This window comes from Nyctereutes procyonoides, unplaced genomic scaffold (genome assembly GCF_905146905.1).
Source record: "Nyctereutes procyonoides isolate TBG_1078 unplaced genomic scaffold, NYPRO_anot_genome, whole genome shotgun sequence".
NCBI lineage: Eukaryota > Metazoa > Chordata > Mammalia > Carnivora > Canidae > Nyctereutes > Nyctereutes procyonoides.
In genome coordinates, this window is record NW_026575148.1 from 2,765,345 (window position 1) to 2,783,318 (window position 17,974).

Below are 17,974 nucleotides of genomic sequence, written 5' to 3' on the forward strand. Positions count from 1 at the left end.
GAGAGACTACATTCACCTAGAGAGAGATCTGTTTCTCAACAGAAGGTGCTTTAGAAGTACTTTTACTAGCTGGGCCATTGTTCTAGGCAAAAGACCAGGAATAAAACTGCGGTTCTTTGAAATAAGTCTACCCTTTAGGGATGCCTAGGTGGCTTAGCACTTGAGTGTCTGCCTTCGGCTCAGGGCATGATCCGGGCGTTGGAGCCCTGTATTGGGCTCCCTGCATGGAACCTCCTTCTCTCTCTGTCTCTGACTTTGCCTCTCTCTCAGTCTGTGTGTCTCATGAATAAATAAAATGTTTAAAAAATAATAATTTTACCCTTTAAATTTTTCCATAATTCAAAATGTCCTTCTCTACAATCTGTTCATATTAATAAAATTTTACAGTGTTTTATATGTGAAGGAATATAGATTACCATACAACATTTGCTTACAGTTATACTGATATTACTCATAATATTCATTTACATATTTTACCTAACTTTTTAAAGTGGAAGTAATTTTTGGGCCTTTGTGGATTCTCTGTGTTGATGATTTTGTTACTTTGGTTTTTATTCTATTAATTTTTTTATAGGTGAAACCAAAAAGACCGCCATCTTAGCCATTTTAGATGATTCTGAGCCAGAGGATGATGAAAGTATCATCATTAGTTTGGTGTACACTGAAGGGGGAAGTAGAATTTTGCCCAGCTCCGACACTGTGAGAGTGAACATTCTGGCCAATGACAACGTGGCAGGAATTGTTAGCTTTCAGACGGCTTCCAGATCTGTCATAGGTCACGAAGGTGGGTTCCTTTTTTTGCTCAGCATATTCATTCTTTTTTCTATGGAGGTCATTTTTTGCTTACTCTTTTAAAGTTTCCAGTGTGTTGTGTTTGTTTGTTTGTTTTTTAATCCTTTCCTTACTTTGTAGAGCTGTGTATGTTAGCATGCTTGGAGCTTAGCTGGGAAGGGGTCTGTTTAACTACATAGGAGCAAAAAACAAAACAAAACAAAACAAAAAAACTACTTAGGAGCCTTGCAGATTCTAGCTTGTTTCCCTCCACTGATGCAGTTTTAGGAGTTAGTCAAGCTAGGGAGGCTCAGCTTTCTCATTTGTTAAATGACAAGTATTACGTACTTCGTAGTGAGGATTACATGAGTTAATGAACACTTATCACAGTTCCTAACAAGTGTATATGTACTTAGTGGTAGTAATTGATATTAAACAGTGAAACACTGACTCCTTATCCAAAACAAATAGTAGGTTGTAATTAGAGAATATTTTAGCCTGGATTTTTGTATTGTGTAGATTGTGTAGATTTTACAAGTGAAGTGCCAAACTAGAAAAAAATTAGAAAGTGTCCATTTTTTCCTTAAGAAATAGAAATTTTCTTGTATCTTAATATTTTATGTCATACGTAGGATTTTGTATATATAGACTCGTTTTAGCTTCAAATATTTTAGCAGTGTAGATGACTGCTAAAGTCTTTGACTAAGTCTGTTGGAGATAAAACTGGTATTTATAGCCTGTGTTTCACTATAGTCTGTGTTTAGAAAAAAGAATAAATAGAGAAGAAATGACAAGAACATGGATCATGTATTTGGACTTCTATTTTACAGATGAGAAAACTGAGAGGCAGAGAGATTAGGTGACTTGACAAGATCATATAGCTCGTTAGTTGCTGTGCTGGAAATGTAATATGTTTTAGTGTGCATTACTTCACCGTACTCCCAACTTGCGAGTTTAACTTACCAATGCAAATGTCTGAGCTCTTTTCCAACAGTCTTTCCTTTTATTAGGGGCTTAGAATCTCATGCTGTCATAGCAGTAGTGAGTAAAAATGACTAACAGGTTGCTCTGAATCCATTCTAAAGACAGATCATAAACTCTCAAAAAATTATTTGTAATACAAATAAAAAGTCACTGCAGAAATTAATGTTAGTAATAACAACAATAATACTTAGTGTTTTCTGTGTGCTGGACATTATTATACTTAATTTGAACAACAGCCCTATAAAGTGGGTATAATGATATACATCTCATTTTCCCACAAGGAGAGTGCATTTTTGAGAAATTAAGTAGTACAGTTATTCATAGTGTAACTTAATCCCAGTATTGTCTGAATCCAGAGCCCATATTATAAGAAAATTTGTGAGAAGAAACTTAATCTGCTGCAGAACTCAACATTGCACGAACTTCTGGTAAATATTTCAAGTGACTCTATCTCATGTTAGAGGTGGAAATTGGTTTTTTAGAGATAATAGTTGAACTCAGGAAAATTAATAAGGTCTTTGTGGTTAGAGGAATAAAAGCAAGGTGTCAAAGATGGAGCTGTATGGAACACAAGGCTAAGGTGTTGGGAAAGGAAAAAGACCTTTTTGGAGAGAGAGAAGGCTCTGCCAGAAGTGGGAAGAGACTAAGATAAGAGTGTGTTTTCATTAATTATCAGAAAGAAAATAATTACTGTGTCTCATGCTACCATAGGCAACCAGTGAGATCAGATTACCAAATGGACTGGAGGAAACAGTGGTAACTCTAAGAGGATTTTAAAGGAGAACTTGGGGTGGGAAGCAGGTACCTAAGAATGTAGAGGCCTTTAAGCAGTGTTCCTCAAAGTAGGGGCCTCAAGTCAATGCCCATCCATAAAGTGTTTGCTACTGATTTGTGGCGAGAAAAGTTTAGAAGTTCAAATAAACCTTTCTAGAAACTTATATCTTAATTTTGCTGATAATCAAAAGCATTATCTACGGACTTGTAATTTGTATATCAATATTTTTTTTTTCAAAGAGGAAAAAGGATTAGTAAGTAAAATAAATGGCCATGGGCTAAATTGGTAAAAAATGTGCATTATCATATTACTCTTTGAGCATGAGTTTGGTACTAGAAAGAAAACACTGAGTTGCTTTTATTGCTTGCTTGTGTGCTCCCTAGATTTTTCGTATTTTCTACATAAAAACTGAGGTGAATTTTTATTCCTTTCCTATGCCTTTATTCCCAAGTTTTTTCTAGAGTCTAAGTTAATTTTTTTTAAAAGCCACTATATTGAACCTCAAGAATTCAGAATCTGTGCGTATTTTTTATGTTACCACAAGCTTGTACAGAGAAATGTGTATCAAGTGCATATGTTTACCAAAGTGAATTAATGAAAACTTAATGGTGATTCTTCAAGATAACTGCCTAACAAATAGTATTAAAAAATCATGCCTTGTGGTTTTAAACAATGTTAACACTACTTTTGACCAAGTGTTGGAGTTTCATTTATGTGAATAGATTTAAAATGTGGACCACACTGAACTTCTGATTCTACAATAATACATTTTCAGTTCATAGGGAGAAATTGCTTTAGTGTTTAACGATGTACTGGATTCTGTAGAATTATGTTTCTCTTTTTCATGCTAAAGCAATTGGACAGATGCCCAGTAGTAAATATTACTTTCTTTCAAATGGAATGGGCAAATTTAAAAATATGGGACAATAGATTTTTACTGTGGTTGAAAACTATGTATACGTGTGCCCTTTATAAATCCATGTTAGGTGTTTCATTCAGTCATCCAGCTTGGCATCATCGTAATCATCATGTCATATTCAATGGATTTAAAAATTTACCTTTTTTTCAGAGACACTTTGAAATGTTTTTAGGCAAAGATTGGAACAAGAAATGCAATTCTTTTTAAAAATATAGAGCCTGCTATATTAGAAACACTCAATTTTTTCTTGGTTGTTTTTATTGATAGTTTGTGTCGTACGGTATTCGTATCTCTATAGTTTAAGTCATCTTCTATTTATTGTAGAGGGCAATTAAGTTGGATGGTCCATGTATATAGCATGTATACATGTATCTGTTAAAATACATTTCTGTGTTTTAATTTTCCATTATTATTACAGTGTAGTTGATGTTTATCTTTTAGAAAAACTCCTGGTTTGTTTTGGGAAATAAAAGTAGACAAAACACTCAGGGTTATTAAAATACATTTTATGTTTACATTTCATAATCTGCATTAGGTTAGGCCTAGATACTATGTGACAGATCCATTTTAGAGTTGAAGATATGTAGCACCAACTTTTGGTGGACTCTGGATTTTATATCAAGATGGACTTCTGGTAATGTCATCAGACTCTTCTGTGGGTACGGGCCCTATTTAGGCTTTCATCCTGGGCAAACACTCGAAGATAGCATAGCACACAGGAAAATGTTTATATGAAAATTATAACCTACTCTCTATGGGACATTCTTTTGGTCCTTTCCTTTATATTTAAAAGACTAAGGATTTGTTTCTTAGCTTTCCTTTTTCTATGACTGTTCTTTGACTCCTCATCTAAGTAGAGGGTAACTTTCTGGTAATTTTTCCCAGGAGACATTTTAATGGACCTAGTCCTGGGAGTCTGCTTTAACGAGGAAAGTCACTACCTCCATTTTGAATATTTGTTTGGAAAATTTTCACACTCTTCATGATTTTTCATATGATTTGTAATAGACTCAGCTTACAAAACTGTATTCAAGGAATACTTTCTTTATCTTTTATTTGTGTGTGTGTGTGTGTGTGTGTGTGTGTGTGGACTGCTTCAAATTGTGTTTCTTGCAATATTTCTTTGCAAGTTACTTGCATGGTAACTTGTTTAATTTTTAAAGGTGATGTCGACTAAGTGATATTAGACTTTGAGGCTTTTATACATAGAGTTTGTAGGAGAATTTTACTTTTTTTCTCTCCATGGCATTTCTTTTTTTTTTTTTTTTGCCTTTTAATGGTATATTATACCCAAATCTCCATGTAAAATCTTGCAATCATTTTTTTATTATTATAATTAATAGTTCCCCATCAACATGGATCTTTATTGACCTACATTTTGTTTTCTTGCCATTTGTGTTCATAATGCATTTTTAGCACTGGATCAAGCTTCTGTTATTTTCTTCTTGAAGTATTAAAGTTTTGTCACTTAAAAAAATCTGAAAAACCATGACTGTGTAAATATTTTTATTTGTGTCACCAGACCTCACTGTAGGTGAAAGTGCTTAATTACTCCAAAGCTCTCTTTGTGTCTCTCAGTAATAAACTCTTTGTTTAATACAAAGCTACCCTATGGGAAATTCTGCAAGGTGTACAATAGAGGAACTCTAGGATTTCATAGTAGTGTCTATGTTTTGTTCATATGAATATACAAGTACACAATTTTTCAATGATATACTGGCAATTATAGCTGATTTCACAGGCTTTCAGTAACTCTGAAACAATCTGATTCCTAACTAGCAGTCCCTATATGGTTTAAAAAAAATCCCAAGACATAGTCTACTAATATAATGGTGATTATTTTTTTTTTATTGAAACGCTTAAAAATGTATACATTGAAGTGTCCGAGGAAGTGTGGTTTGGAAATCTTTCTGATCCTTTGTCTTGTTTTCTGTTCTCCCCAGATAATTCATTGCACTAAAGTTATGTGTGCTTAAATTTAGTATGAAAGTTTTAGTGTGTTTTTTAGTAACTGAAATTAAAGATAATCTCTAAATTAATTAATCCATCATATTTTAAGAAGTCTATTTTAGAAATATTTGTTCTTTTATTATCTTCAGAAACAAAAATTATAGTTTAAAAGATATTAGAAAAAGATGTTTATATTTTGTCGTATTTCTCCTGTCCTTGTTTAAAATGTCAGAAGTGTTTGCTTATTTGTATAACTAAGTAATAGTGATATTTTCCGTGAATATGTGGGGATTTTAACTATACGTCTGTGCCACAAAATTTAAATAAGATGTGTTCTTTTAAAGCCCTCTAAACGCCATTCATATATCATTTCATAAAAGTAATTATTTTCTTAAAATTTCTTTTTAAAGATTTATTTATTTATTTATTTGAGAGAGATTGAGGGGGGTGGTAGTGGGAGGGGGAGAGAGACCTAAGCAAACTTCATGCTGAATGCAGAGCTGGATGTGGGGCTCGATCCCGTGACTCCAACATCCTGACCTGAACCAAAACCAAGAGTTGGTAGCCCAACCTACCCAGGTGCCCCAAAAGTAATTATTTTTTTAGTAATACAGTTCATTAGTGTACTTTGTTTTCATTATCGTATAAGACTTTTGAATTAAGTGCATTTTCAGCAAGCCATGTGGCCATCAGCAGTACTCCCTAGGAACTTACTTTCCACTTTCAGCAGTTTGAAAGAAATGATTGTCATGATTTTCTTCAATTTTACAAAGTATTATGTGGGGATAAAAACCAGGAATGGAAACTATGAAGCATCTAAAATACCTCAATTATCCAGGAAGGAAAACTCTTAACTTTGGTGAAGTTACAGAGGCTTTTGTACAAATTTGACATTTTCCTTTGTATTTCTTTTTATAAAACAAAATCATTGATGGTATATGTAAGTTATAATTTAAAGAAATGTGATTTTCAGGTATTTGCAAGCATTTTTATGCATGCACTGTGTAAAATCACATTGCATATCAGTGTAAGGAATTTGTGTCCTTTGGAGAAGTGAAGGAAGAATTTACTTGTGTTATTACTAGTTTTGACCATAAGGACTTTATTAATTTCTTTAAATTACAGAACATTTATGTTCTGGTGCATGTTTTGGAGTGTATAAAAGTTTGTGTTCCCCATTTTAGCATGTGCTTTTGGTAACTTTTACGTATTGAACTTCTTGAAGTTCTATCTAAATGAAAATACTTAAACATGGGATCCCTGTGTTATTAATAAACAATAAGCATGTATGAAGCTTCTGGAAAATTCGAAACAGAACAGCCTTGTAATGTTTTTGGAAAAGGTGCCATAATAGTTGCATGTTTGGGATTTGGGTTTTGTTGAGTTCAGATGTTGCTTATTTTCTGTTAAGCATTTATCAGTCTGTACATTTCATTTGCAGGAGAAATTTTGCAATTCCATGTGGTAAGAACACCTCCTGGTCGAGGAAATGTTTCTGTTAACTGGAAAATTATTGGGAAAAACCTAGAACTCAATTTTGCTAACTCTACTGGACAGCTCTTCTTTCCTGAGGTAATACCACAAAGAAAAGATTCAACACAAATTTGTGGAGAAGACAATGTATTTTGAAGGAAATGGGAAAACTCCAATTATGTAAAACAAAGTTTAACAGAAATTGACAGGGAGCTTGCTTAGAAACCTAGAGGAAAAAAAAAAAAACAGTACTCAAAGAGGTTCTAAGACTTACAAAGTGGGTTTGTATTTTCCTGTGTACTTGGAAGATCTTCTCGAAGGCAACAGCAAATGTCAGCTTTGCATTTGAGCCAGGCTTTCTTGCTGCTCCCCTGACCCCCCACCTTTGGTGTCCCCTCTGTCATTCTAAACATGATGGACAGTGCTTGTCCACTTCTCTTAGTTCTCCCTGTCTTGGAACTCTATGTGCAAGATGATAGCAAATATAGCTCCAAAAACAAGTAGCCTTTTATGTCCTGTTCACATTGTATTTTTGAGGTTCCATTTAGAAGCTCTCTGATAGTTTGAAAGAAGGTGATAGGAAATAACTTTATAAAAACATTTCTTGGATAGGAAATCAGCACCATTTAATTATAACTCTCTCATCTTCATCTCCTTCCCATACACACTCAGTATGAATTCTTGTTGGATTATACATTTAATTCTTTTTTCCTCCTCATTTACTCTCCTTGATGTTAAGCTAAATCCCATAACTTTCTGCCTTAAGTAACTACACTGGCCTCCTACTACCTGCTTTTCCTCCAACACAGCCTTCTTTTTCATGCTTCCATTTTCCCTGTTCATCATTGCCATAGAAATCTCCCAACGTATTGCTTTGTCTTAAATTTTCAATACTGCTACATAGCATATTGGGTGAGATCTACATTCACTAGCTCAGCATTCAAGATCCTCCACAATTAGCCCCTATCTAACTTATGCCTGATTTCCCATTCATCAGTAGTTTTTATTTATTTTATTTTCTAAGCCACAGGATGCTTCCTTAAATGAAAATATATTTGCATGCATAATTTATAAATCTAATCAAAGCAGGAGATATTTTGTGTTCAGTGCCAATAGGGGGGTGAATTTCTTTCTGTTCAACATAGGGGTCCTTGAATAAAACAGTCTTTGTGCATTTGTTGGATGACAACGTACCTGAGGAGAAAGAAGTATACCAAGTCATTCTATATGATGTCAGCACACAAGGTAATTCAAAATTCAATTTGATCTTTTTTTTTTTCAGGTATAGCTGTTCTTTTTAGAAAAAAATAATACTTGCCATCTCTATCTTTAACAACTAGATGCATACTAATTAAAAAGTATTACTTTATTTTTAAAAAAAGTATTACTTTAAATATTATCTATCCCATAAAAATGTTAGGTCTAAAAAAAAAAAAAATGAGCTCCAAATGTGAACACTTCTCTTTGTGGACTCAGGAAAAACCTCTAAAGATTTTGCTAAGTATTTTCTTACAGAATAAAATACATTTCCAAAGGAAGAATTTTTCTGTGATTCATTTTTATTAGCAGACCAATTTGGATTTGGACCAATTATATAGATAATTCAAAACTAATCACTTCGAGCAAATTATCTGGGTACTTTTTTCAGTGTCTACTCAATTTCTGTAATTCAGATGACCATTATAGCAAATAATAACAGTAATATGTCAAGTGAAAAAATTTTATGATTTACTGTCTAGAAAAAGAAAACGAAAATGTAGGTTCTGTTTGTCAACCTGAAGATTTCTGTTAAAGGAGCAAATGAAATAGAACACTTCATGGGTACTTCAGTATGTTGCAGAGAGTGGAGCTATCTTTTAAGTATTTAGAGGTTAATGCCAAATCACTGTTAGATTTCTTATGATCCCTGTTGTTTGTAGGAGTCCCACCAGCAGGAATTGCTCTGCTTGATGCTCAAGGATATGCAGCTGTCCTAACTGTAGAAGCCAGTGATGAACCACATGGAGTTTTAAATTTTGCTCTTTCATCAAGATTTGTTTTGCTGCAAGAGGCTAACATAACAGTTCAGCTTTTCATCAATAGAGAATTCGGATCTCTAGGTTTGTGTTACTCTAGAGTGAATGGGGTTTCTAGGCAGATTCTTTTTTAATATTCTACTTGTGTGGATGAAAGCCATTCCTAAAATAAATCAAAGACAGGAAAAAAATATTTGTTAATTCAGAACAGGACTTTATAACTTCTTTATTTTTTAAGTATATTTATTATTATTTTTTTTTTAGTAATCTCTACATGCACTGTGGGGCTCAAACCCACAACCCTGAAATCAGGTGTTACATGCTCTTCTGACAGAGCCAGCCAGGCTCCCCTTACTTCTTTATTTTTGAAAGATTAAAGCAATTACCTATTATCACAGAAATACTGTGTAACGATCATAAAATCTCAGCAGTGTATAATAATAGACTGGCTCTGGGTCCACTACCATATGTTGGGGTTGGCCAAGGGTTGCCCTACTCCACGTGTCTCATTCTTCTTCTGTGATGATTGGAGGCCAAAGAAAGCAAGCAAAAGAATGCCAGACCTCTTGAGATCTGGGCTCAGAACTAGCATGTAATCACCTTTACTTGGTACTAACAGCCAAAGCAAGTCACAGCCACACAGGGGACGTACTGCATTGCAAGTCTAGAGACAGTGCAGTACGTCCCCTTGCCCACAGTGGACATCTGAGCCATTACATGGCAAAGGCCAAGGGTAGAGGAAGAAGTAAGGAATTGGGGCCAACAATACAAGCTACTGCAGGTTTTAGGAAAATAAAAAGGCTATAACACTCTGATATTATTTTAAGAGTTTAAATAATTATAAGATCTTTTATCATCTGATTCAATTAGGAGCCATTAACGTCACCTATAGCACAGTTCCCGGAATGTTGAGTCTAAAGAACCAAACGGAAGGAAACCTAGCTGAGCCAGATGTTGACTTTGTCTCAGTAGTTGGCTTTCTGATTTTAGAAGAAGGGGAAACTACAGCAGCCATCAACATTACTATACTTGAGGTAAAACTCTTTATTTTGCTATTATCATATTAAATCTGAATAACTTCCAAGAAAGTCGAAATTCATGGAATATTCTGGTGCCTTTAAATCAGGTTATTTCTTTTTGTGAATTTTTAAAAACCACACAGGAGTTTCTGTTCTTGTCGGAATAGGCTGGTCTGCTGTTGTGTATTACAGAAACATCTCATGATAAAGAGAATTTCCTTAGAGCAGTCACCTTTAAGATAGACGTTGGCCTAAGAGATTCCAGGGGAGCATTTTGATTATTCCAAAGGATTCATTGGACCAGCAAATCCATGTAGGTCAGCCTTTTCGTTATTAAGGACTGGTTAAATTAGAGATAGAAACTCACTAGAGGCTGTTGGTATAAAATGTGATTATGGTCAAACTTAAAGTTATCACTGGTGATTGAAATTGCATTTTAAAAAAATAAAAAAAATAAAAAAAGAAATTGCATTTTAAATGATTTTTCATATTGTGAAACCTCATGCTGTTTTGAGACTCAGTGTTTCAGCTACCTTGAATACATTTCCAAGAGGTTTATGAAAATAGTATGTATGGAGGTGATAGGAGATGATATGTGGGGTGGAGAGGGAAGAGAATAAATATTGCTATAGGAAAATTTTTAATTACTATGTATTTTGGGGTTCTGTTTTTGAAAAGATTTTATTTTCTCAGAGGCTTTTTACTTTTACAAAATTATAAGTGGTGTAAACTATCCACCATCTGAAGTTAGTAACTCTTGTTTTGTTGATTACCATTGCACAGTGACCTAATACAATAGTATGAGAACTCTAGAGCCGTAAGATAAAAGGTAATATTTAGCATATGACATGGAACACACGATTTGATAAAATAAAACTTTAAACCAAGTCTTCTTTCAAATATATAATCTATTAATATAATGGAATACAAATAAATGGATTATTCCTTAGATATGATAGTTCTTAAAACAGAAAATATGTAGCCAACCCTCTTTTCTTTGCAGAGTCTAGTTTTATGAACACAGGATCTCCAGTTTCCGTTTTTTTCTCCTTAGCTCTTTGTAGCAATTTCTGTTCCCTGAGTAGCATGAGAGTAAGAGACTGCAGACCTGTATATACAGAAATCAGCCAGGTCTGGGTTAATGGTGGGGGACAGTGGTCAGTGATGGGAGGTTGTTGTGTGAGAGTGAGGAACAGTGGGGGATGGAGGGGGGCTTCCCTTTTATATCATTGATTCTGTAACTCCCTGTGGTGTATATATTATAGAAGATAGTTTAGAGACTTTCTTATTTTTTCATAGGAAATACATCTCCATAAATAAAATGAATAAAATGTATGAACTGACATTTTATATATACATATATGTACATACACAGATGTATAACACACACATATGTACAAACACACATTGGATTTTTATGTAAATATTGTTGGCTGTCCAGTCACAATTGATATGGGTTTTGCTAGTCCTCAAGTTTTGAGCACCTGCCTTTTTTTCATTGCTATTATGGGCACCAGTGATTAATAGTAATAGTGTATTAAAATTAACCATCACAAATATCTATCACTTTTTAAGGACCCTCTCAGGCCAGGCACTCCATACTCATTATTTTTAATCGTTTTTACAGTTCCCAAAGTAGCTGTTATTTTCCCCATTATAAAGATGGTGGAAGTGAGGCCTTTAAGTTGAAGTAACTCACTTAAAATTACAGGATTTGGTGTTTGGTCTCCAAAAACTGCGAAGCCTGTTATTTTTTCCATAGTATTCTGCTCCACATTCTAATTATTGGATTTTGACATAATTTAAAATCTTTTGCTCCCAGTATATTTAAAATATATTAGGTTGGTATATTTCTATAATTGGTTTACGTATTATGTTAGTCTAGGAAAAATGATACATTAGCAGTCTTATGTGGTTTAACCTAACAACTTATCATATAATCAGGTATAAGTTTATACTTTTATTATTTTTTTAATGTCAGCTTTATTGAAGTATAATTAACAAATACTGAATGGTATCACTTATATGTAGAGTCTAAAAATGTATATAAAACTAAGATATTTAAAATGTATATTGTGATTTTATATATATACACATACATACATAGTGTGTATATATACATACATACATACATACATATACATACACATACATACATTGTGAAAGGGATTCCCCCTGTTTGACATATTCAATCACCTTACATGTTTATATTTTTTGTGTATGAAAATATTTAAGTTCTATTCTCTTAGCAAATTTCAACTATATAATACACTGTTGTCAACTATATAGTCACTACATTTTCCATGAGACACTCAGACCTTACTTATCTTATAGCTGAGTTTGTATTCTTTAACCAACCTCTCCTTTTTTTCCCCTGCCTCCAGCCCCTGGCCCTGGCAACCAGTTTTTTACTCTCTGTTTCTATGAGTTTAATGTTTTCTTCTCTTTTTTTTTAGACCCCACTGATACTGCATGATACTATGCAGTATCTGTCTTTCTCTGTCTGGCTTATTTCACTTAGCACGATGCCCTTTCGATTGATCCATGTTGTTACAAATGGCAGGATTTCCATCTTCCTTGTGGCTGAATAATCCATTGTGTTTCTATTTACCACATCTTTATTCACTTACTCATTGATAGACACTTGTTTCCATATCTTGGCTATTGTGAATAATTCCACTAATATGGGAGTGCAGATATCTCTTTGATATCTTGTTTTTATTACCTTTGGATATATACTCTGGTATGGGATTACCTGATTATATGGTCGTTCTATTTTTAAATTTTTGAGGAGCCTTCATATTGTTTTGCATAGTGGCTGCACAGTTTACATTTCCACCAACAATGCACAAGGATTCCCTTTTCTCCACACCTTCACCAATAATTAGCTCTTGTCTTTCTTGATAATAGTCACTCTAAGGGATGTGAGGTGATGTCTCATTTTGATTTTGATTTGCATTTCCATGATGATCATTGATGTTGGGTACCTTTTCATGCATGTATGGACCACTTGTATACATCTTCCTTGAAAAAATGTCTATTCAGTTCTTTCTACATTTTTAAACCAGACTTGTTGTGTTTTGTTTTGTTATGTTTTTGCTGCAGAGTTGTATGAGTTCTTTATATATTTTGAATATTAACCCTTTATTACATATGTCATTTGCAAATATTTTATTCCATTCCACTGGTTGCCATTTCCTTTTGTAGATGTTTTCCTTTGCTGTGCTGAATCATTTTAATTTTAATATAGTCCATTTGTTTATTTTTGCTTTTGTTGCTTTTGGTGTCAAATCTGAAAAAAATCAGAGCCAATACATGTTTATTTTTAAAATTTTAAATATTTTTATTCTAGGTTTGCATGTTTAAGCATATATATATATTTATTAGATAATTTTAAAAGCTGCTTTTGAGAGGTTATTACTTTGAGAACATAACTATGGGGGATTTAATGGATATAATTTTTGCAGGATGACATACCAGAACTAGAAGAATATTTCCTTGTGAATTTAACTTATGTGGACCTCATCATGGCTCCTTTAACTTCATTTCCTCCTAGACTAGGTATGGTATTTGTTTTCGTTTATTCACTTCAAACAAAGTAAAGTGATCACTGTAATACTTGTTAATCTCAGCTATAGAAGAAAATATGGTGAGCTTTTAGATTTGTTTTAATTTAGAGAGTGCCATCTATTGCAGTTTTATATACTGGAGATTGTAAACATATTTAAGGATTAATTATTGTGTGGTGCTTTTTAAATTTTAAATTTTACGACTATTTACAACTGAATTTGTAATCTTCAAAATAGAATTAGTTCTTAGGAAGGCATTTTTTCCTTTTAAAATTTCATTTGCTGTTTTCATTAGATCTCCAGAGTATCAGATGATTTTATTTTCCTTTAGGTTAAGCAGAACATTTGTTTGTTTGTTATGTTCTCTGCTTCTTTTCTGACCTTTTACCTCTTTCTTTTCATGCTTTAGAAAAGACTCAGTTAATTCATTACAGACTGAAAGGTAAAACTTGAACCTCAGATTAAATTTATGTAGATTAAAAAGATGTATTTTTATTTTAAAACACAAACTTTTGTTCACGTTTTAGACATTTAGTATCAGGGATTTGGTGGAAACTTATAGGTGTGATAGCCCAGGAGGTGGTGGTGATGAATAGCACTGTGATAGCCTCTTCCCCATCCCTTGGTTAGAATGTGCTCTGGACAGGGTAGAGGGTGATTAGGCGGCAGGTTAGTCTGGGTTAAAGGAGGAGAATCATGGCCAAGAGGAGTGAGCTAAGAAACAAGGGTTCCTTATTCACTTTTGAGGCTCCGTATGACAAGGATTTCCTTTGGAAATAATGGAAGGGAATCACCAGTTTTTAACATATTATTATTATTTGAAAAGTTTCAGTTCTTTTCAAAAGAAATATTTGACTCCAGTGACTAGGCTGTTGATATGAGGCATTTACTAGATGATAGTTATTAATGCTAATAAAGCTAACGGATATTTTGTATTTCTTTATACTCATATTAGGGGTCATTTAAATAGTTTAACTTTTGTTTAATGCTTTCTAATGCCCCCATTTCAAGTGCTTTATTTGTTAGTACCATCATTCCTTCTACTTTCCCATTTTACAGATGAGGGAGCTGAGGCTTTGAGAAGCTTAGTAATTTGCTGGGAGCCACACAGCTAGGAGATGCTGGAGCTGGGCTTGTGCTTTGTAGCCCCTAGTCTGATGGAGAGATTTTTATTTTATATTCTTTTTTTTGGTAATGTTCTCTTTACTCAGAGAAGAACGACACTCTCCCTATATCCCATCCCCACGTAGGCAGCTGCCATAAGTATCCTAAGAGTAAAGTAGAGCCTCTGAGTTTTAAAAGGGAAAGGCCAAAAATATTAAAAAACTAAACAGGAAGAGTTGGCTAATATTTCAATACTGAATAATGAATGATGGTAACATACCAAACTTGGTAGACAAAGTACAAGATTAAAAGGGGTAAGAGAAATTTACTTGAGTCTGTTAGTCTCTGTCCCCCTAACCTCTTCCCCTTTTTTACCTCCTGTCCCAACTTGTGTCCCTGTCTCTCCCTGCATCTCCTTCTTATACCTGTTTTTACTCTGCAGCACTTCCTGCCTGTCTCTTCCCATTTCTTTCTCTTTTCTTGTGCTTTATACTCCTCCCAATGATCTCTATTATCCTTTCCTCTTTTTATTAATATCGAAATAAAACCATAATCTCCGGTGCCTATTTTGTATTGTTCTCAGTTCATTAGATTTCCATAAGTCAATGCTCTTGTTAGCAAAAAGTTTTCTTAATCAGATAGCATAAGCATTGATATCTTTATTTTCTTAAACATCTTTTGAGTGATGTTGACAATATTTCTGTATGAAAAATTATGTGATCTCTATGTCAAATAATCTTTGTAATCATTTTTATTTAAAAATATATTTCTGTTTTTTTTCAGATTCAGAAGGCTTGACTGCACAAATTATTATTGATGCCAATGATGGTGTTCGAGGCATAATTGAATGGCAACATAGTAGGTAAGACCAAGGCTGTGTGAAGAGTCCTTTTCTGAGTGTCAGATTCCTTATCTACTGAATAAAAGCTAATAAGGAAAAGATTAATGTATTCTGTTTATTTTAGGTTTGAAGTAAATGAAACCAAAGAAAGTGTAACATTGGTAGCCCAGAGGAGCAGAGGGACTCTTGGCCACGTTTCCTTGTTTGTGTATGCCCAGAATTTGGAAGCACAGCTGGGGCTGGATTACATCTTCACCCCAATGGTGAAATCCTTGAGAATTATACTGATTTGGGTCTTGTATAAATAAATTAATCTTAAAGTAATAAACTATTATGTATTCCATAATAAATTAGGGCAGAAGACTTCTACATTGTGGAATAGCTTCCCTCACTATTTTGGTAAAATATGTAAATTGAATTTTTAGTTCTAAATATTATTCTGCATTTTATTTTATTCATCCATTATTTTGTTTTAATATTTGATACTATTTTATTCACTATCTTTTTGCTATATTTGAAAATGCGTACACAAGTTATCGTGTCAAAGAATTTGTCATCATATTTTATCAGAGTGTTCCAGAGTGTTTCTTGAGCTTCTTGAAAATTTTAAGTCTTTTATTTCTTTGTTTTAATTTACTGAAATACCATTAGTGTTTTAAAATGCTTTTTTGTGTCTGATGCCTTTTATTCTTTAGTCAAATACTTTTTCTCTTCTCCACAAGTTTTAATTTTTAAACTTAATGTCAATTTAAATAAAAAGAGATCAAAAATTAAGGGAAAAAATCCCTTATTTTTATTAAAATAGCTCATTTCATGTTGCCACCCATTTTGTATTTCCTGTCAAATATTCTATAAAAACTGAACACTGTATTTAAATATATTATTTACTCTCACTTTCTTGACCAGATTCTTCATTTTTTTGATGGAGAAAGGTATAAAAATATTGACATCATGATTCTTGATGATGACATTCCAGAAGGAGATGAAACATTTCAGCTGATTTTAACAAATCCTTCTCCTGGACTAGAGCTGGGAGAAAAAACAATAGGTATTTGATAATTTTTCATACACAGTTCACTCTCACTCATGCTGTTTTCCTAATATGGAGGTAGCTGTTGAGGGATTAGGGAGTCTAGATGGTTTTCTGTGCTTAGAATTAAAAATATTATAAGGTAGAAATTTTGGAATTCTTGTGTCAGTATAACAGTGGTTGTGTGTGTGTGTGTGTGTGTGTGTGTGTGGTGTATGAAACAAAAAAGTAGGTTGGTAGTAAGGTAGTAAGAAATTAAATCATTTCTGTAGCTTTCATAGGTTTTATTTAATTTGTAAATGTCTTTCATTTGAAATTTGAATACTGCTCTGGTTTCCTATTTAACAATAGAGGGAATGACAAGGTTTTGATGTCATCCCATTGCTGTATTATCTCCACATAGAATTGAAGTATATTGACACCTAAGATGTTATAGGGGCCATAATTGTTATGAAAATTCATCTAGTTTACTGCTTATTAGATATCCTACTGACTGCTTAGAGATGATAAAAAAGAGAGGAGAATTCATGTAAATCCAGAACTATGGGATTGGAAGGGCTCTTTAAAAGTCACTTAATTTAGTTCCCATGGTAATATATAAGTCAGGTGGACTTAGAAGACTAAGTGTTGACTGACTCTTCAACCTCTTGTTTAAGTTAGTGGCTGACTGTTCTTTGGGATTCCCTTAACCTAATTAACCTTTGTATTCCTAAATTATTGGCCCTTATGTGAAAAAAAATCTGATTTGTAGAAAAAAGAAAGAAAGAATTTTGAATAACCCAAGAACTGGTTTTCACTTTTCTTGCCATATTAATGAAACAGATTGATATTTCTAAGTCTTTCGAAACTTTCTTGAGTCAGTGGCCATTGTTTCAAATTCAGAGTATGTCGAAGTGTACTCTTTTTTTGTTGTTGTAGAACCTAGTGGGTTGTATGTAAAGTGTTATAGGAATGGACATAATGTGTTGGTTAAGAATCTTTTATGTATAAACCATAGAAAACCCGATTCAAGTGGAATAGGAAAGAGGAGCACTCAAACTCAAGCCATTCTTAAAGAAGTCCTAATATAATTCTGTTTGGAATTATGAAGGTTACATGCCCACCGCCATGAGTAGGGGGAAATAATATCTTGTTCTCTGTTTATGTTATGCTTGTAATTTTCTTTTCTTTCTTTCTTTTTTTAAGATTTTATTTATTTATTTATTCATGAGGGAGGAGAGAGAGAGGCAGAGACACGGGCAGAGGGAGAAGCACGCTTCATGCAGGGAGCCCAATGCGGGACCCGAACCCAGGACTCCAGGATCATGCCATGGGCCCAAGGCAGGCACTAAACCGCTGAGCTACCCAGGGATCTCCTGCTTGTAATTTTCTATTTTAAAATATAAAATAATCCTCAGAATAATAAGTGCTTTGGAAGTGGGTAATTTCTTAAACTATGCCCCACTTATCAGCCTTACACTATTCCCTAACTTTTTTTTTTTTAAAGAATTTATTTATTTATTCATGAGAGAGGAAGAGCATAAG

General features: G+C 33.6%; 1 protein-coding gene across 1 annotated transcript in view; it reads left to right on the forward strand.

The window, feature by feature from the left end:
- Positions 1 to 17,974, forward strand: part of ADGRV1 (adhesion G protein-coupled receptor V1) — a 522,964-nt gene that overhangs the window by 115,334 nt on the left and 389,656 nt on the right. The window contains exons 34-42 of the mRNA XM_055312783.1: positions 575 to 784; positions 6,841 to 6,971; positions 8,018 to 8,117; positions 8,792 to 8,971; positions 9,758 to 9,921; positions 13,374 to 13,467; positions 15,363 to 15,441; positions 15,545 to 15,683; positions 16,327 to 16,468. Coding sequence (XP_055168758.1) covers positions 575 to 784; positions 6,841 to 6,971; positions 8,018 to 8,117; positions 8,792 to 8,971; positions 9,758 to 9,921; positions 13,374 to 13,467; positions 15,363 to 15,441; positions 15,545 to 15,683; positions 16,327 to 16,468 — 1,239 coding nt within the window. The remainder of the gene's footprint in view (positions 1 to 574; positions 785 to 6,840; positions 6,972 to 8,017; positions 8,118 to 8,791; positions 8,972 to 9,757; positions 9,922 to 13,373; positions 13,468 to 15,362; positions 15,442 to 15,544; positions 15,684 to 16,326; positions 16,469 to 17,974) is intronic.